This window comes from Cottoperca gobio, chromosome 12 (assembly GCF_900634415.1).
Source record: "Cottoperca gobio chromosome 12, fCotGob3.1, whole genome shotgun sequence".
In the NCBI taxonomy this organism is placed as follows: Eukaryota; Metazoa; Chordata; class Actinopteri; order Perciformes; family Bovichtidae; genus Cottoperca; species Cottoperca gobio.
This window is the reverse complement of record NC_041366.1, coordinates 22,829,649-22,850,870: the sequence shown is the minus strand read 5'-3', so window position 1 is coordinate 22,850,870 and position 21,222 is coordinate 22,829,649. Positions and strand designations below refer to the sequence as shown.

General features: G+C 40.8%; 1 protein-coding gene across 1 annotated transcript; it reads left to right on the top strand.

Moving 5' to 3' along the window:
- The first annotated feature begins 4,422 nt into the window (after window positions 1–4,422).
- Window positions 4,423–20,696, top strand: LOC115016352 (GDNF family receptor alpha-2-like). Its single transcript, XM_029444024.1, has 5 exons — window positions 4,423–4,535; window positions 5,197–5,337; window positions 9,986–10,170; window positions 16,144–16,191; window positions 17,832–20,696. The coding sequence occupies exons 1-5, from the start codon at window positions 4,448–4,450 to the stop codon at window positions 17,970–17,972; spliced, it is 603 nt and encodes a 200-aa protein (XP_029299884.1). The 5' UTR covers window positions 4,423–4,447; the 3' UTR covers window positions 17,973–20,696.
- Window positions 20,697–21,222: the final 526 nt, after the last annotated feature.

Genomic DNA, 21,222 nt, shown 5'->3' with positions numbered 1-21,222 from the left:
GTTGTAACTTCATTTAAATATTCTTCACCTTCTCTCGCTTACACAGGCGTAACTGAGCATCACATGGAGCATCACATACTCCATAATCCACGCGGTCATATAAATGTGATTATAGATGTGATGTGTGTAAAGACTTGCAGAGTAATGTAAACGCAGGTAATCTCTTTGTGCTCGGCTGCTCTTACTTCAGAAAGTCTTCATTTACTCAGATTTCCTCGTAAACTCGTCGTGTTTAAGACGCTGAAGACGTAGACGGCTCTGTGCAGCTCTCACCATCTTAATATGAATAGTTACAAGATGGAAGACTTTTACAGAGAAGATTCAGTGAAGACACACACAGTTATATCCTTCATATATCCTTCAACACACTTCATGTGTAACCCGGTGTTACACAAGTATAACGAGTGGAGAGCGTGTGAGACAGGAAGTCAACGCTGAGTTACTTTAACTCAAACTATGATCTCTGATGAACTCGCGTCCTGCGTCTGTTTCTCACTCCACACTTTGTCCGTCCACATGTTTTATCATTCGGTGCGACTGGTCATCATGCGTCTCTCAGTCAGAACATTTCAGTCTCAAAGTGTGTCACACGTCTCTCTCTTCTCACACATACATGACACATTGTTTCAATTCAGTGCGACTTACACTCCATGAGGATATCATCATCTGTAACGTCTAGAAATCATAGAACAAAGGCTCTGAAGCTGCCAGGCGTGTGAGCGTGGAGGGATACACTGCTAACAGGACCTGATCACAGCCTCTTCTGCACACCTGGGTATAAAAACAGGCTGCTGGTGTCTCACTTGTTGCAGCGTGTTGATATAGAATGAAGAAGTGCTAACTGATCTTTAGACCTCGCAGAGTGATGCAGTGACATCTGAAGGTCGCAGGGACATGATGGCGGCGCTGCGGAGCGCTGAGTGGCCACTTGATGAAACCCTGCCTGAGTTTTCCCGCCTCCCCTCGGGGCTCGTTAAAGATTCATCTACACTAATCATCAACCCAGAGAGACACAACATGTTCTCTCTGACCCGACGTGTTTCCTCTGAATTAGATTCCAGATTCTGGTGAAAAGAGCGCTTTGGACCGAAATACATGAAGAAATAAACATATTTGAATAAGACATGACTGGAGGTTGTGCCGGCTCAGAGGTTGTTCCAGTGAAGTTCAGAGCAGCGAGCTGTGAGAGCAGGACATTAACGCAGCGTATGATAACTGCAGGGTTCATTTAAAGGAGCACAGCAGTGTTGGTGCACACTGTGGGCCCTCCCCAGACAGATGTGCCCCCCCAACACCACATTTACATTTCTCCTCATGGATGTACAGACACCAGCGCTTTGATACTGAAGAAAACTTAAAAAACAGGAAGATTGTCGGCAGGTTCTGCAGTAATGAGGCCGTGTTCTTAAGATCCTCCAGATGTAATAGTGACGTGTGCAGAGTGTTACGCACTGTCCTCTCAATTAATTTCTTCATCTGAGGATAGTACAGAACAAAGATTGTTAAATGTAATTAATCCAATTCACATTCTTATTGCTCACCATAAAAACAATGAGTCAAAACCTGCTCCAATTTGATCTCTGGCACTGCTGCTGCATCTTTGTATGGTGTGGATCTGAAGCTCTCCCCAGGTGCTGTGCTTCTCTTCAACTGAGTTCAAGCTCACAAGAGTTTGATCTGTTATGGGCCAAACATAGAACATAGAAACGCTGGACCAGTGTCACCAATGCACATATTTCTGTCTGTATTTCTGTGCTATTGGTTCTATGAGTTGAATATCTCTTAAAGAGCCTGTTCAGCTCGTCTGAAGAGAGAAATGATTACTGTTGCTTGGTTTTGTGTTTCGTCCGGTTCAGTTTCTCAAAGTAAAGATGTTTGAAGGAGATTTTGTCTCAAAAGCTGTGACTTCCAAACAGAATCAGCGACTTTGGATCTGTGCACTCGAATCTCTTCTCCTCCAGTTTATCTCCAATAACTTCGATGTAGAGTCCGTCCTCTCTGCTCCTCCTACCTGTCGTTACCTGCGTCCGTCTCCACAAACGCCTGGGCAGGCGGCCCATAATCCTTCGCTTCCTGCAGTGGAACCGCACCAGGGTTGTAAACCGGTTGTTTTGGGTCCATTAAACAGACTAAATGTTGTCTTGTGAACGCGCCCTGAGGAGGTGAAGCTGAACGGGATTTAAGCAAATGACCAGAAAACGAGGCACAAAAACTCAGTTTGTCACTTAATTCATCTTCTATTTTTAGACTGAATCTCAGATCTGAAATAGGTCAGGTGGTACAGAACGGGGACAGAGACACACTGCGTGAGTTTATACTCTGGAGTTACACTTCACACAGAGTCCGTAGACTTCACACTCTCCCTCTGAGACACAACAGCTTCTCTCTACAGAGTAACACTGAAGGTTATCATCCTGCTACTTCTGCTCCACTCGTCCGTGTGTGTGTGTGTGTCAGCTGCTCTCACACACACTTTCAAGCAACTCTGATGACAGTAAAAACTAGCGTGATGCTTTATGGAATAGTTTGTGTGAAGGCTGTCGTAGCATAAAGAGATGATGACGGACTGAAAGCTAAAGAGATCAATCTGAGAATCAATGCTGTGAAGTGTTGACGGCTGATTGTCCTTTACAGTCTGAAAACACTGAACACAGTCACTCCTGTACACTGTAATCTGCCCCGACAAGCCAAGGGTGGAGGTGTCCCTGTGTGTGTGTGTGTGTGTGTGTGTGTGTGTGTGTGTGTGTGTGTGTGTGTGTGTGTGTTCATGTGTTTCACACAACAGAAACACAAAGTGAGAGAGAGACTGGAGGAAAGTGTTTGTCAGTGCGGATTATTGTTGTATCTTTTGTCTAGAGCTGACATCATTGACAGGATTACTCAAACAGGACACACACACACACACACTGACCTCTGTGTGAAAGTCAAAAGCACAGCACTCAGGCCTGTCAAACTATATCATTCCCTGCAGCCGACAGACGAGCAAACACAAACACTTTTCACAGTGAGCAATTTGCGTTTGTGTCAAACACACACACACAAACAAACAAACACACACACACACACTCACACACACACACACACACACACAAACACACACACACACACGTAGATCTATCATGTGGTGTCAAAGAGCGACAGGATCACACGTTTTTGCCACCCTGCTGATCCCACCGTACGTCATCGTTCACCTTCCTCTCCGCTCGTCTCTGCGTCTGCAGCGTCACATTCAGAGAGACGAGAAGAGTCACGAGGGAGAAGCAGCCGCACAGAGGCTCAGGAATTAAAGGAGCGCAAGAGAAACTAAGAAAGAGAAGAGACAGCCTGCTGAAACAGGAAACTAGGACAAGCAGTAGATTAAGCTGCGCTGCTGTACAGTTATTGCCTGTGACAGTTCCTCGTGCATTAACATATGCATGATGTAGTGGATACTGCAGGACATGCATACTGCAAATGCAGAGATAATCTCCCAAACTACTTTGTGAGTCAGCCTTTTATTTCCACAAGGATGTTCAGCTGTCAGGAGAGTTTTCTGTGCATCCGTTTGATTTGCTTTAGTTAATTTCTTACTGCACTTCAGAACTGTGGTGGTTATGAGAAGAGAAGGAAGCCAAACATGTTAGAAATAAATGATAATGAGTCTCATGAATAATTAATGTTGCAGGCCAGCAAGATTTATATATAGATACATTTGTACTAATATACATACAAAGTACGTACAGTATGAGCATATACCGGGTTGACGGTATTAACAATGCACATATGATAATATCGTGTAAATAATCCAGCACCTCACACACACACACAAAGTAATTTATTTTCCAAAAACAAGAATAAAATGTGTTTAGGATCCGCTCCCAAATGAAACGGGTTCTTCTTTGCCCTTTCAGCCTCCTACAAGTTTCATGAGCATCGCTGCAGCAGCTTCTCCGTAACTATGCTGACTAACAAAGTTAAAGTTTCTTCAGAGATCTCACGTTAATGTTATTATTGTGACTTCGTTTGGCCACAATAATAGTGCAGTGAAAATCTGATATGTAATATGTAGCCTATATAGAGTACACATGAAGCAAAATCAGTTTATTGAATGAAATCAAAGGTGCAAAAACAACCACATGATTTACTGAAACATAAATTTGCTGCGTTGACCAAAAGCAAAAGCAAAAGCCTGAGCTGGACAATCAGAAATGAAACAATGAATTTCCACGGTGGATTCAATCTGCACATTTAATAAACTAAACTAATGTTTTGGTCTATAAAAGGATAACAGGTGTGTTGTGTTGCTAACAGGTGTGTTGTGAGGCTAACATGTGAGGTGTGTTGTGATGCTAACATGTAAGGTGTGTTGCGATGCTAACAGATGTGTATAACAGGTGTGTTGCGATGCTAACAGATGTGTATAACAGGTGTGTTGTATCGCTGCAGGTCTCGGCTCGCTGACTTCCACATGAACTGTGCGATGACGTCTCACACGGTCACCAGCTGCCCTCACGACAACTACCACGGCTGCCTCATGTCCTACGTCGGCCTCATTGGTAAGTTCAGCATCAGTAAAACAAAAGGGACATATTTTTTAGGATTCACCTGTTTTGATGCACATTTTTAACAACACAAAGGAAACATATTTAGTGGCTAAATGACGAACATGAAGCTCCACAGATCTGATGAAACCTTCCTCACATTCACAATGAAAACACAAATGAAGGATTTACATCCAGTTTTCTTTCTTCCAGTGCTTTAGTGGTTTATCTGCATCAACCTACTCCTAATAATCAACAATAAGCATACGTTCACATTTCCTTGTGCAAAACATATCAAAAGCTGTAAACCCTCATTTCCCCCCATATATTTCATAATAACAACAGAACAATGACTTTTGTTTGTTTCAGTCTCTGTTCTGTGGAAACGTGAAGTTCACTGAGTTCACTGTGATAATACAGATAATTTCTCTGCTATTGTTTGATCCTGGGCCGTTATTTGAATGTTGGAGAATGTACAGTAGAAGTTTTACTCTGTAAGAAGTGTCTCTGTCAGAGAAACACAGAGATGTGAGGTGACTCACTTCCTCGCTGGAAATCATCCAGTGATTCAATTCCCAATTTGCAAAAGTCCTCTTTAGCTTTCTTCCCAGCTAATCTGCATCCTAATTCTTATTGCTCCCCAACATGAACTCCCTGCCTGCCTCCCCCCTCTCAGGCTCTGATGTGACGCCCAACTACAGTGACAGCAGTCCCTCCAACATCACCATGAGCCTGTGGTGTACCTGCAGGGGCACGAGCAACCAGGAGCGCGAGTGTGACACTTTCCACCGCGACTTCACACACAACACCTGCCTCAGTGAGTCTCTGTGTTACACGTCGGGGCATTTTGAGGGTTTAGATCAGCAACATCTACAGAACATCAAATACAGAAGCTTTTTCATAGCCTCTGAGTTTGAGAAACAAATAGAAAATTGTGAGAAAAAAGTTGAACATTTTAAGAAAATACTCTCCTCTGAATCCTCTGATTCAAAGGTTAAGCATCAGAGTTTCTCCTGCACGCTGTTTGGCTGCCGCTAACGTTTGTTCAGCTTGTTTCTCTGAGAACTTAAGATCCAGACGTTCAGGACTAAAATCCTTCATCCTTCAAATACAGAGTTGAAAACACCAAGATGTGAAAAGTGTCTTAAAACTGGATAAAAAGTCAGTTTATGAAGCTTCTGGCTACAAACACAACGCTGATGCTGCTTAAAGGGGAGACGACACCATGACAGGAGAGAGAGGAAACGTTACCTTCAGGAACATTACACATGTCTCTGTCTCACTACATATACAACACAGGACTGATGACACCATGACAGGAGAGAGAGGAAACGTTACCTTCAGGGACATTACACATCTCTCTGTCTCACTACATATACAACACAGGACTGATGACACCATGACAGGAGAGAGAGGAAACGTTATCTTCAGGAACATTACACATTTCTCTCTCTCACTACATATACAACACAGGACTGATGACACCATGAAAGGAGAGAGGAAACGTTACCTTCAGGAACATTACACATTTCTCTGTCTCACTACATATACAACACAGGACTGATGACACCATGAAAGGAGAGAGAGGAAACGTTACCTTCAGGGTCATTACACATCTCTCTGTCTCACTACATATACAACACAGGACTGATGACACCATGAAAGGAGAGAGAGGAAACGTTACCTTCAGGGTCATTACACATCTCTCTGTCTCACTACATATACAACACAGGACTGATGACACCATGACAGGAGAGAGAGGAAACGTTACCTTCAGGAACATTACACATTTCTCTGTTTCACTACATATACAACACAGGACTGATGACACCATGACAGGAGAGAGAGGAAACGTTACCTTCAGGAACATTACACATGTCTCTGTCTCACTACATATACAACACAGGACTGATGACACCATGACAGGAGAGAGAGGAAACGTTACCTTCAGGGACATTACACATTTCTCTGTCTCACTACATATACAACACAGGACTGATGACACCATGACAAGAGAGAGGAAACGTTACCTTCAGGGTCATTACACATCTCTCTGTCTCACTACATATACAACACAGGACTGATGACACCATGACAGTAGAGAGGAAACGTTACCTTCAGGAACATTACACATGTCTCTGTCTCACTACATATACAACACAGGACTGATGACACCATGAAAGGAGAGAGAGGAAACGTTACCTTCAGGGTCATTACACATTTCTCTGTCTCACTAAATATACAACACAGGACTGATGACACCATGACAGGAGAGAGGAAACATTACCTTCAGGAACATTACACATTTCTCTGTCTCACTACATATACAACACAGGACTGATGACACCATGACAGGCGAGAGAGGAAACGTTACCTTCAGAGACATTACACATTTCTCTGTCTCACTACATATACAACACAGGACTGATGACACCATGACAAGAGAGAGGAAACGTTACCTTCAGGGTCATTACACATCTCTCTGTCTCACTACATATACAACACAGGACTGATGACACCATGACAGTAGAGAGGAAACGTTACCTTCAGGAACATTACACATGTCTCTGTCTCACTACATATACAACACAGGACTGATGACACCATGAAAGGAGAGAGAGGAAACGTTACCTTCAGGGTCATTACACATTTCTCTGTCTCACTAAATATACAACACAGGACTGATGACACCATGACAGGAGAGAGGAAACATTACCTTCAGGAACATTACACATTTCTCTGTCTCACTACATATACAACACAGGACTGATGACACCATGACAGGCGAGAGAGGAAACGTTACCTTCAGAGACATTACACATTTCTCTGTCTCACTACATATACAACACAGGACTGATGACACCATGATAGGAGAGAGAGGAAACGTTATCTTCAGGAACATTACATATATCTCTGTCTCACTACATATACAACACAGGACTGATGACACCATGACAGGAGAGAGAGGAAACGTTACCTTCAGGGACATTACACATTTCTCTGTTTCACTACATATACAACACAGGACTGATGACACCATGACAGGAGAGAGAGGAAACGTTACCTTCAGGGAACATTACACATTTCTCTGTCTCACTACATATACAACACAGGACTGATGACACCATGACAGGAGAGAGAAAACGTTACCTTCAGGGTCATTACACATTTCTCTGTCTCACTACATATACAACACAGGACTGATGACACCATGACAGGAGAGAGAGGAAACGTTACCTTCAGGAACATTACACATTTCTCTGTTTCACTACATATACAACACAGGACTGATGACACCATGACAGGAGAGAGAGGAAACGTTACCTTCAGGAACATTACACATGTCTCTGTCTCACTACATATACAACACAGGACTGATGACACCATGACAGGAGAGAGAGGAAACGTTACCTTCAGGAACATTACACATTTCTCTGTTTCACTACATATACAACACAGGACTGATGACACCATGACAGGAGAGAGAGGAAACGTTACCTTCAGGAACATTACACATTTCTTTGTCTCACTACATATACAACACAGGACTGATGACACCATGACAGGAGAGAGGAAACGTTACCTTCAGGAACATTACACATTTCTCTGTCTCACTACATATACAACACAGGACTGATGACACCATGACAGGAGAGAGGAAACGTTACCTTCAGGAACATTACACATGTCTCTGTTTCACTACATATACAACACAGGACTGATGACACCATGACAGGAGAGAGAGGAAACGTTACCTTCAGGGACATTACACATGTCTCTTTCTCACTACATATACAACACAGGACTGATGACACCATGACAGGAGAGAGGAAACGTTACCTTCAGGGACATTACACATGTCTCTGTTTCACTACATATACAACACAGGGAGAGTTGTACACTCTTTAATGTGTAAATGTCACATATTAATGATCTGTTAAGAGCTAAATTGTGTATCTTTTCTTAAAAATGTCATCAAATTCATTATAAAAATATTTCAGATTAATTTTCTGCAGATTATCGAGGTCGATAATTGAGGAGAAAGGTTAGGTGGAAGAGGAAGACGATGTGTTGAAAATCCCAAGACACTTTCTTTAAATAACACATTCTGTTATAGTATGACCTATGGACCTCCTCCGTCACACACAGCCTCTTAATGTGAACATATACATCCATGTCCATGTGCAAACTGCCTGAGGCAAAGAAGAACCTCCGCATTATGCTTTATAATCAGAGCTTTACTTGATCCTGGATTAAACACTATTGGAAACTAATCATAGAGACTACAGAGGGTACAAAGATGATATCTGCTCAGCCAAACTACTGAGGAGATATATGATCTCTGCCTTTTTTAGTTTTTTGTACCATTTCAATATTACATGGCACAAAGACACTTGGTTTAGGTTCGGGGAGAGATTGTCTTTTGCTTTATAACTGATGCTACATTACATTTATACAGTCATCTGGCCTAAATGATTGTCTCGCACACACAGAACTCATGACAACTGTTCACTAGAGCGCAGCTCCCCGACTGTTACACCTTCACCAGGATTATTTCTTACTGACGTTCAGAGTTTTATCTCCACATGAATGTTGGACGTGTCAGCAAAGATGTTACTGACTAACTGCTAACAGTGATGAACAAGGTAACAAGTACCAGTCAATGGTGAAGGTCCAGATTTATAGAGGAATATCAAATGAAATTGTATGGAGAGAACTGGCTAACATTAGCTCTCCTGAATGTTATCATGAACAACAAACAAAGATGTTCTATTACAATCAAATACATGCAAAATAATACCGGCCTGGCACCTTTATTTATATATAAATATCACAAATGACACATCAGTGTCAGTGTTTACAGTCTGTACATACGACCCCCTCTGTCCTCAGACCCTCATACAGCACAAGGAACAACTTGCTAAAGAAACACTTAAAGGGGAAATGTTGTAAAGCTCAGAGAGAGACTGTACACACACACACACACACACTGTTGTTTATTCTGTACACACATATCACATAGTGAAAATACAACATGATGTCATCAAATATGAAGAAGATGGAACCAGGACGATGTTAGAAAAGCTTCACGGTGCCTCCAAAATAAATAAACGTGTGTGCAGCCAGGATTCATGATCCAGACATAACCTTTAATAGAGACAACCTGACACATGAGACACAGAAACTCTGGAGATGATGCTGAGATAATAACATGTAAGAGACATGACTGCATACAGAGAGGAAGAGGAAGAGGAGGAGAGAGAGGGGAGCTCAGGGTGAGTCCCCCGGCAGTCTGAGCCTATAGCAGTATAACTAGAGCTGGTCCAAGGTAAGCCTGAGCCGGTCCTAACTATAAGCTTCATCAGAGGAAAGTCTTCAGCCTGCCCTCACATGTGGAGAGGGTATGTGTAATCTGGATAATATCTGTAATATTAATGTTTCCTCTCTCTGCTCTGCTGTCACAGAAAACGCCATTCAGTCGTTTGGTTACGGCGCAGAAGGAGGAAGTCCTCTCGTCACCGAGCCGTCGTCCACCTTCTTCCCCCCCGCCCAGCCGCCAATCCTCTCCAAACCAGCCCCCGCTCTACACGGCAACGCGATCAAACCCATGGACAGTGCTTGTATGTTTTCCACTTGTGCTAACCTGCAGGTGAGTTTCTTTATTTTATATATATATATATATATATATATATATAATACAATACTGCATTTTACAGGAACGTGCAGTAATATGTATAATATTAGTATTATAAGCACAATGAAAAATGATTGTTATTTCATTCTCACATGTTTGAATACTGACTGTAGAAAAACATACTTAAGTGAGCAGTTCTTTTAAGCCAGTTAGTGTGTTTTGGTGCCTTTAAATCACATATTTACATGTTTTCAATAGTACATTTATGTATTCAAATTGATTTCAGTATTCTTTAATTCAACCTTTATTTTTGACTGGTGAATACATTGAGGTAGAGACCTCATTTACAATATAGCCGAGTAAAAAACTAAATAACAGCAAACACAAATAAAAAACTTGATAATATATAAAGCAATTACATTTTAAAGTAAATTGAATCAACTAAAACAAGAACTGGAAGTGACGTAGGGCGGCATTAAAAATGTAAATTGCCATATGGATAAATTAGGATACAAATGAGGTAAACTTTAGATTATTCTGCATCTTATTCCAGGTTGCAGGTACACAAAGAGAAAACGGCACCTGCAGCGTTAACCAATCATTTGATTGTGTTTGATAAGGGCCTACTTTAATAACAATGAAGTAATGTAAGACGGTAAAAAAAAACCTTACAAATAAATAAAACACTTTACAGAGACAGAGGGCACACAGCTCACAACAGACTATTATAATTATCTCCAGCAATACATCTTGGTGCAGAGTGATGAAAAGCATCCAAGGGGCTTCAGAGTCACAACTGAAGTGCATAAATGTATAAATATATAAAATGTCACTGTAATCCAAGACTGATAACAAAGTTGCCTCCATAAGCATATTTCTACAATGCAGAGAACAGGTTTTGTTCCTGTAGAAGTAACCATTTTTTGCTCACCAATTAAGTCACATGGGATTTAAAAGCTACCGTTAGAGAAGAAACAATATCAGCAGCATAAAGGTGTATATTACGCTTAGTTAGAGAAGAAACATTATCATCAGTATAAAGAGTGAACAGAAATGGCCCCAGGATTGAGCCTTGTGGTGTCACGGTGGAGAAATGGTGAGGACTCAAATGCAAGACAGCAGACGAGGAGATTAACAAAAAGAGGGCTTTATTCCAAAAAGCTTACAAAATAACAAAAATACAAAAGGTAAAAAGTAAACTGAAAAGACAAACCAGGATGACACGGGGAGCATGAGGAAGCACAAGGAGACATCTGCAAGGGTGACACTTAGATGACGATCTGACAAGGAACACTGGGACAGACAGGGATATACACACACAGACACTAAACGAGGGGAACGAGACACAACTTGGGAGAGAAGCTAAAACACAAGGTCAAGGTGAACGGACACAGGAGGAACAAATCAACAATCACAGGGGGAAAACACACAGACAGGAAGTACAACTAGGCATGACATAAGTGGGAGTGAACACTTCAAAATAAAACAGGATATACAAAAATCACGATTATGACATGTGGAACCCCTTTTGCAATTTGTACAAATTCAGATTTATCATTTCTAATAGTTGTGAGGTAACTCTGAAACTATTTATATACAATATCATCAAATTTAGTTTTTGAATGCCTATAGAAATAGAAATAAAAACAATATGAATAGTAGATATAACAGATACAGAGATACATTTACTTTCTATGTAGAAAATCACAATAAAGCTTTTTATTTTCTTTAACAAAACTAGTTTAAAAGGAGAGTTCATCTTATACCCTGAATATTGTCCAGAAGCAAAGTGCATTGTCTGCATTTCTTAGGTTATATGTTGAGTTTGGGCAATAATAACTTTGGGTAAATGAATCACGTACAACCTCTCTGTCCCTGGCCAGAACACTTTAAACACTTTTTATAAACGTAGTTACTGTTCTGTCTTTGTAGGACAGAGCATCAATACAACGCAGCAGTCTTGTCTTGATGGGATTGTGAGGATGTGTCCAACTGACTATGGAAAGAGAAGTAAATGCATGCAGACGGAACACATGCAGACTCGCTGAGGACATCTGAGCAGAACAGATTTATGTGCTTTGCTCTTCTTCACCTTCGCACACATTAGCGTCATTCTGCCTGCATGCTGGGAAAGTGCAACACCATCCATTATGTACAGGGAGGAGGTGTGAGGCTGGAGGTTAAAGGCCAATATAAATTGCTATCCATTATGTAAGAGATTTAAAGTATGAATTATATAATACGTCAACATATAATGTTTCTGAATGTAGAGATATTTTACTCAACTGCTTCGTTTCTGACTCACATACATACTTTGTTGTGGAGATTAGTAAAGTAGCTTATATTTCTAACAACTTCTAATGATAAAATATAAGATGAACAATAATGGAAACAAATTGGTGTGAAGCTGGAGAAAAATGACAGTTTGTAGTTTTAGGAGTAACGTGCTGGAGCTATTTATTGCTGAACAGTTGACGCTTTGTCCTGAAGTCTCGTCTCCACAGGGAGGTTGTCAGGTTTGCTGTCAGTGTGCCTGTACAGCCTCCAAACCAAAGCCTGTGCTCTCTGACCGTATGCTTGCAAAGTGGGAGAAGGGCCGCCGTATTCAGAAGTACTTTAGAGATTATTTACAGTTATGTTGAAGTGTAATCACCTGAAACAGCAGAGCTGGTGATGCACACTGTTTCCTCCCGTTCTTGCAAGTTAAATGTGCCACTTGGTTACTTTGTGTTGCGTTGTGAAGCTATAAGGAGCTATATGAAGCGGCCCTGGTTGCGTATATAAAAGTCCTTCAGATTTGTTTCCCATAGACAATGTTACTTGACTCATAGTTCTACAGCTTGGATCGGCATGAAGCTCAGTACAAAGGATTCACAACAGAAAATAAAAAAGTAAATGACACAAGAAGCCTGTGCACATAGAAACTTTAAAGTAGTTACAAATCCAACACGGCAAGAAACATCCAATCACATGAAGACTGACGTTGGTTTACGGCGGGCGGAAGCTCGAGATTATGGTGTTGAGAAAACTAAAAGTACAATCTGCAGGAGGAGGGCAGGCGATGTCGACAAACATCAGATTCCAACAGAGACCTTTGTTTCACAATCGTTCATAACCATGTATTTATTATTGTCACAATGATGACGAAGGTCCAATAAATCTTAACAAAGTTCTTATTTTAACCCAAACCATGACATTTCCCCAAAGTTGGGCTTGTGAGCCAAAGATATATCTAGAAGATGTTCTTTTTTAATAATTAAAGAAATAATACTATACATTTCTGTTTATGATGTTACATTTTCTGTGAGGTAAAAATACTCTTTAAATACAAAGAATCCCTAATGAATAATTATGCTAATACCATTTGAATCTTAACTATATAATAAAATATATGTTTGTTTTCCCTCCAGGGGAAACGTTTGGGCACCTTCACCAAAGTGTTGTCACATCATAAACAGATTCATTTTGCAACAGTGATTTATAGCAGCGGCCTCAGATCACTTACATGCATCCTATCAGAGAACTTTCACACACATTGTGTTTACTGTGTTTATGTATTTTGTCATAGGTCCTGGTCCACAGACAGATCAATGTTTGTGAGGTTGTGTATTTCATGTGTGTTCATGGTCGCAGCTTTTACAAATTTGCACTGGTTCCATTACTCCATTACGCTTTGTCTGCACAGAACAAAGAGTCCAGATGAGTTGGAGCTGTGTGTCCCTCTTCCCCTCCCACAGCTCATATCTCCTGTTTGCTCATCGTGATGCTTCCCTAAACTCAGCCGTGCCTCAGGGTCGACGGTGCTTCCCTTTATGTGCAGCCTGCAGACATCCTTGTAGTACCGTGATGGTGTCTGGAGCCAGGGACTCGCTCGTAATACAGCAGTTTTATTGGGTTTGACTCTCTTCCATTCAGCTGACACGACGCTGTAGATGTTGCTAAAACAGGAGACTTAGAGTTGAGCCTGTATTGGTTTACATGTACTCAACTATTCAGAGTTAGCTCTCAGCAGCTCCTGTTTGCAGTGTACTCATATATATACATGTGTATATGTATACATGTAACTATTACTGGATTGCTTTCATTCTGAAGAGTTAAAAACATGAAGATTCTGAGGCAACTCTTTTATTTTATGATTTACAAGCAGATTTTTGAATGTTTATCCACGATGGAGTTAATATATCCTCTGGAAGTATAACGGTCTGTAAAGCCCCCCCTCCATTGGGTCCATGAAGTAATGTGGCAGCACCTGCACACAGCTGTCTGTCAGCACTATAAAAAACATTTCTAAATTCCTGAAATATTGTTAATTTGCAGTAAATATAATTCCTCTGTGGTCACACAGCAGCAGAGATGGAGTCACATCTGAATAGATACAGACAGTGAAGCAGATAAGACTGATATATGATATAGAAAGAGTGCGAGATGCAGAAGATACATGAGCACAGTGTCCCTCGGGAAGCTGCATATTGCCTCGTGCATGCTGCTGGGAATTTGTTTGTTGTATCATTTCCCCGCAGAGTGGTAGTGATAGATATATTTATCTATCACTTGTCTGTGAGCTCTGCTGAGCGGTCAGCTTACAGGAACAGGCCTGCAGAGGCGTACAGTGTGACAGGAGCCTTCTGCAATAACACTATTATAATGATCACGATAACAACCTTGTGTGCACGTAGATGCATATTTGTGGATTTGCACATGTGTATTCAGAGAAATGATAATGATGCAGCGTGCAGCGTTCAGGCGTCTCTCTGCACTCCATTATTTCCCCTCACTGAAAAGAGTTTTTTTCCTTCATCCAGCGATAACATCTGATTGGCTTTCCCACCCAGGTACCGGGAGGAGATATGCTAATGAGGCGCTGACAAAGAGGCTGATGGAAGACGGAGATAGATGATGGTGTGTGTGTGTGTGTGTGTGTGTGTGTGTGTGTGTGTGTGTGTGTGTGTGTGTGTGTGTGTGTGTGTGTGTGTGTGTGTGTTTACGCTGACATCACTGCTCTGCATTTCAATCATGCTGAAGCTAGTGAGCCTCATTTAAGAAACAACAGACCTGTTTGTGTGTGACTGCTTCTTTTTCTGGACTCTTCAATGTTAAGATACGCAGGACGATTGTATAGGTTTATGCTATGGCCTTCAGTTTGAATTATTTCAACTTAATTTCTGAGGAATGTGCTTTTTTCAGACTGCTGTAAATACTACAATACCCATAAGCCTTAGCTGTTAGAGGTGTGTCAGCTGCAGCTTCGTCGTTGTAGTTGCAAAACAAAACACGATGCCACAGTTCCTGAAATCTTCCAAAATAAACCCAGAACCAGAATGAACTAAACAAATATTCTTTGTGACTTCAGCTCACTGTTGTTGTTTTAATAGGTTTTAAAGCTCTACGATTGGATGTTTCTTACTGGAATAAAGCTTTTCAGTTGTAGTTGTTCATCTTTCGTGCTGAAGATTTAACCAGAACAGTTTCATGTCCATCAGAGAAGAGAGTTGTGATATCTTTCACCAGATATTTATTAGTTGTGTCATCTGTATATATGAACGGAAAAACACAATGACTTGATTATGTAAAGTACAACATCATGGTCTGTCAACAGCTTTGTTACGGACGTAAATTACCAAAAGTGGATGCTCACACAGAGATGTACTTGTGATACGTCCACAACAGACGTCATCCTGGAGAAAGGTTTTTATGTAAACATGATGTTTGGCTGCTCCAACAGAAGCTTCTCTGTCTTGTCTGGTTCCTGTTTGCTTTACTGTGGTGTTCACAAAGGTCACGCTGTTTGTACATTAAACAGTTTCCTGCTTCCCGTGAAACCCATGGTGTTTGCGTCCGCCGCTTTGCAGATGACACACAGTTATATATTTCAAAAATAAATTCTCTCTGCTGGTTCTTTTTTAGACATCTGTAACCTCTTTCAAATCAAGTCTTAAAACTTAATTTAATAAGAATCCTTTATTATGTTCTATGTTTCTTGTGTTTCAGGATGGAGGCCATAAGTGCATCCCCTCGGATGAGTTTGAGTGCGAGGAGGTGAGAAGATGTTCCAGATAACTGGCATGCATCCATTACATTCACTGCCTCTCTGTCTCCATCACACACTCGTGTACTGGATCCCACACGTCCACGTTCTTTTGGGGTGTTTTTGTTTTCCCAGCATCCATTTGATGGATGTAACAAGATAACAATTATATTTTATTGAGAGAATAGAAACTTTAAACAGTTTACATCCAGCTTTTCTTTTTTCCTTTACATAATCAAAAAGACAGAAGCAGAGTTAACAACAAAGTGAGACAAAGATAACCTGGTCTGAATCAGACTAAAGCTGTGTCCCAAACCCAAACATACAGCTTCTGTAAAGTATGAACTACATACTAAACAATAGACTTAAACATCAACATACCTTTACAGGACATTACAGGAGTGTAACATCTGTAACAAGCTCCAGCCTGTCTTTACAAATAGACAACTAAATGTTTCCTAAGATTTAATACTTAACGTGTTTCTAGATGTATATGTGTAGAATCATTTTACAGCTCAAAATCCACCGTATTTCGTCAGATTTTGTCGTTTTTCTAGTGTGAACACACTTTATACTAAAAAGCTGCTAAGAATTAGTGTGTCGTACGTAACTGTCTAAAGCCAGGCTAGCAGATCTGGTGCAGTTAGCTAAATGCTAACAATAGCTGCAGGCGTCCCCACAGCGCTGCACATCTGGTGCTCGGCCCGTGAGGTTTGTATTTCAGACGAGAGGTTTTAACAGCTCAGACTGAATCTTTATGGACAGCAGTAAAGAATATTGCCGGACATCAAAAGATGCACAATGAAGTTTTCTCACCAGCGCTCTCCTTTCACACGAGACACATTTTATAAAGGCATCATAACACAATAAATAAAGTATAAAGTTCAGCTTTAAAAGCTACATATTTTATTAGCTGCTCAAACTAAACACATGTAAGCAACATGATGTGACGTGATGAAAACCTTCACCATTGTAAGACTCACAAACTCCTCTCAGCTCCGTGACTCAGACCTCCCAGCATGCACCTCTGCAGCCGGCACATGTTCCGGGGGCAGAGGAGTAGGACGGGATCCTATTTGTGATGCTATTGTAAAATATTTGAACGAACAACAAAGTCGTCAAACATTTAAATGAAAATATCTGCTTCAGTGCAACATATTTACACTTGGGAGAAGTTCAGACGTGGAACTGTTCATAACTCTCTGCAGATATATATATATATATATATATATATATATATATATATATATATATATATAGTCACAAAGTCAAAAACGTTGGGAACTTCTGTTTTAATCTTTACAATGTATAATATTTTACAAGCTTATTGTTTTTTTAATGTAAAATCTTAATCTGTAAATATAGTAAAGTAGTATAAAATACATCTGGACATGGAGCACATCAGCACATCTTTAATAACATAAAGCCTCACTTACATATTTAAATATAACTCTTCAGAGAGCTTGTAATAGAAAGAATAACGGTCCTGATCTCAGTAACTGGGGAAGTTAGATGATGATATCTATTAATTAAAGAATGTGACCTGTAGTCAGTAGAGCCTTCCTGCAACTTTACATTTCAGCTCCTCTGATAGTCCTTCGTGTGATATAAACATGTTTTCACTAAAGCTCTCTCCCCCCCCCCCCCCTAGGCTTTGTTGGCTCAGGGGTCAATAGACTCTCAGGACTCTGCAGGACCGAAGAGCAGCAGCCGGCCATCAGCTCCACTCCTCCTCTTCTCTGTGACTGTGTGTGTGTCTGTCCTGCCAACGCTGATTCTCCTCGTCTCATAAATATGAGCTCACACATGCATACTGTACACACACACACACACACACACACACACACACATACTCATTCACACAGACTCATAAATGGCAAGATCCAGAGAAAGTCACGTAACTCGCAGCCCTTGGCTACAAGAAAATTTCAAAACACACACACACTCGCACACACGCACAAACACACACTGGACCAGAAGAATAGAAGAAGAAGCTGGACTCTGTGAGGGACAAACACAGAGACTCTTGGGATGTTGGATCACAGTGACTTGGTGTCTGGAGGCTCTGTGTGCAGCCCGGCTCGGACTCACTCTCTCCAGCTTTTTTGGATCTGGACTGAAAACACAGAAACACAGACACACACACACACACACACACACACACACACTCGGACAACAAGTCTTAAAATCGGCAGAGAGAGACAACGGGCTTGTCGGCGCTTGGACAGATGGGATAGATCCTTCACGGTGTTTGTCAGCTCGATTCATCACTCCCCTGGACCTCTCTAGTGGCAACAAATCTATTCTACATACATACAAAGAGCACACACACACATACACACACACACACACACTGTCGCCCTCCCCTTAGACATCGTTAGCGGGCATACAGGGTCCCCACACGGACACAAACGCTCATGCTGTACACCAGTGTGCTTTTTGTTGTCTACATTCTGTACAAACTTCATTTAATGTGGAATATGAAAAAAAGTCCATCCAATGAAATCTCAAAGGGAGAGTGTGTATTTCACTAAGTGTATAGTTGTGTGAGCGCAAGTGTGTGTGCGTCTTCCTTTACGTGGGTGTGTTTGTTGGGGAGTGTGTGTGTGTTGTGTGTGTTTCTGTGTGTGTGTGTGTGTGTGTGTGTGTGTGTGTGTGTGTGTAAAGAAGTCAAATTGTTAAAGCAGCAACTGAATAAAGCCGGTGACCTGACGTCACCACTGAACTCTGTTCACAGTGAAACTCTCCATTGATGGCGTTGAGATATTTTATCCATCTTTTCAAGCAAACGTTTCAACGTCACCTTGTAAGTTCAAATTCTTACAGAACGTATTTATGGAGGTTATGAATTGAAAATGTATTTAAAAGGTTTTACAAGCCATAACAGCAGAACTTCTGAGAATATAGTCGGTGATTTGATCAACGCTCTTGTAAAAGTCACATGATGTTGTTTCCCTTGTTGCTCTGTGCGGTGAAGAGTCTGAAGAAGATCTGAGGTCTTCGTCACTAGTTTAACTTTCTCACTGCTCTCACCTGGAGAGGAAAGGTGTGAAGAGACACCAAGCAGAGCATGAATCCAAACGTTTCAGCATCTCCACTCAGAGAGTCCTTTAGTCTTCTGTTGTAGTTTCGTGAGTTATCTTACGGAGAAGCTACGACCGACTGATAACTTGGCTTCGTTGCTCATCAGTCGTCATGTCTTCAATGACTTCAGCTGTGTTGACGTCTCTCTACAAGCTGCTCCATCGCTAACGTTTAAATAATTAGGTCCCGTTTTTGCCTCCATAAACGTGTTAACCTGTCTGTGTGTGCGGGTTCTTCAGTGTGTGCTTCACCTCTGGACACTCTGTGGGGTATTCTTTATGTTTCTTAGACGGTACCAGGATGTGGAAGATGAGTAAAGGCCTGTTGAGCTGTGAGAAGCCGGCAGGTCGCTGTGTCCAGGGGTCGTCACGTCCTCCGTCAGCTGGAAGCAGAAGAGAGATCAGTTTCTGTGACTGTGGTGTGGCCTTACTTTACTCTTCTTTCTTACATACTTGAAAGAGGAAGAATGATTATTATTGCCCCGCTAGCGGTTGAGAAAAGAGATTATGTCCACCACTTGGAGCCAGACTGTCCTACCGACTAAAACTAGACGTATTGTTATTTAATTAGCTGTCAGTTCTGTCGATACCTGAGCTCCACGTAGCCATCAGGACAAAGTTTGCTTTTGACAAACACTTGGTAAGAAACCTTAAAGTCAGTGGTTCCCAACTTAAGACCCCATAAACTAAACTAATGCCACTTGTCAAAGTCAATATGTCTGTTTCCAAAGAGTAAATGTTCCCCTCTGATAGATTATCTGAATCATGTTTAGAGGTATGACAAAGTCAAAATATTGAATTTGTTTGGGAAGATGTGTTTAGTTGATAAGTAGGTTGTAGAGTTAAATACATATATTATATTTATATTGGAAGTACACCGTTCAAAACCTTTCTGGTTTGTTACAAGTCTTGCTAATCATGAAATTACATTTATTGACATTTAAAGAAAGTTTGTTCAATTTAAACCTTTATACATTTTGATTTTAAGTAAGAATTTGCCTCAAAGAATGTAAAAGGAACAAACTGGTATTATCAGTAAAAAGATTCAGTGAGCAGATTAATGAATAAAAGGGGCCCAACAATAGATCCCTGTGGGACACCACAAGTAATTTGTGCCAAATCAGAACTCGATCCATTTCCAGTGTTTCTGATTAGCAAACATTTGAAAGCCATAATGAGATAACTTAATGTGCTAAACATTGGGAACCACTGCTCCAGCGCCACCATTAATTACCTTTCTATTCTTCCTTACAACACCTTCCCTGTGCTGGGGGCCGCTAGGGGGGCTTCATACTTTCTGATTATGTGGAAGAGAAACGTCAGGAAGAAAAGTGAGGATGTATATTTGCTGATATATTTGTAAACTTTAACAGCGCTACAGCAGTGCAACTGAAATATGTGTCTTGAGATCTAAATAAAAGTAACATCTGTAACAACTGCTGTCGGCTTCTCTGTGTGTGTGAGGAACATGAGGTGCTGACGATGCTGAGCAACAGGACGTACACAAGCTGCAACCTCAGTGTCATAAGAAAACATATGAAAGCAATTAATAAAAAAGTCGTAGTGTTGCACAGCGTGTTATAATATCATGTCGTATAACAAGTCTCAGTATAGTATGTCATTAATAAAGTCATATTAAAGTTATCAAAATGTCATAACAAGTCACATTGTGCTATAAAAATGTTATAAAGAATCGTCACAGTATAGTATGTCATAAGAAATGTATAATAAATGATGTAATAATAATGAAGATAAAGTCATATTTGCAGCTGGTTTCTACAACCTTATGCTGCTTAATCTTTAATAAAACATTATTTATTAGTCCCATTATTATCTGATGTGCAAAGTAACTAAAGGTATCGAACAACGTCGTGCAGTAACAAGTTGTTTTTCAACACAACATCATTTCTGTCAAATGTTGTATTTGTACTATGTTGTTTATCCTGTACACACGACATC

Excerpts from the sequence above, each read along its gene's own strand:
- LOC115016352 (XM_029444024.1), top strand. The coding sequence starts at position 4,448 with ATGAACTGTGCGATGACGTCTCACACGGTCACCAGCTGCCCTCACGAC. Across the intron at positions 5,338-9,985 it reads CACACACAACACCTGCCTCA|AAAACGCCATTCAGTCGTTT; the intron begins GTGAGTCTCTGT and ends CTGCTGTCACAG. Across the intron at positions 16,192-17,831 it reads ATGAGTTTGAGTGCGAGGAG|GCTTTGTTGGCTCAGGGGTC; the intron begins GTGAGAAGATGT and ends CCCCCCCCCTAG.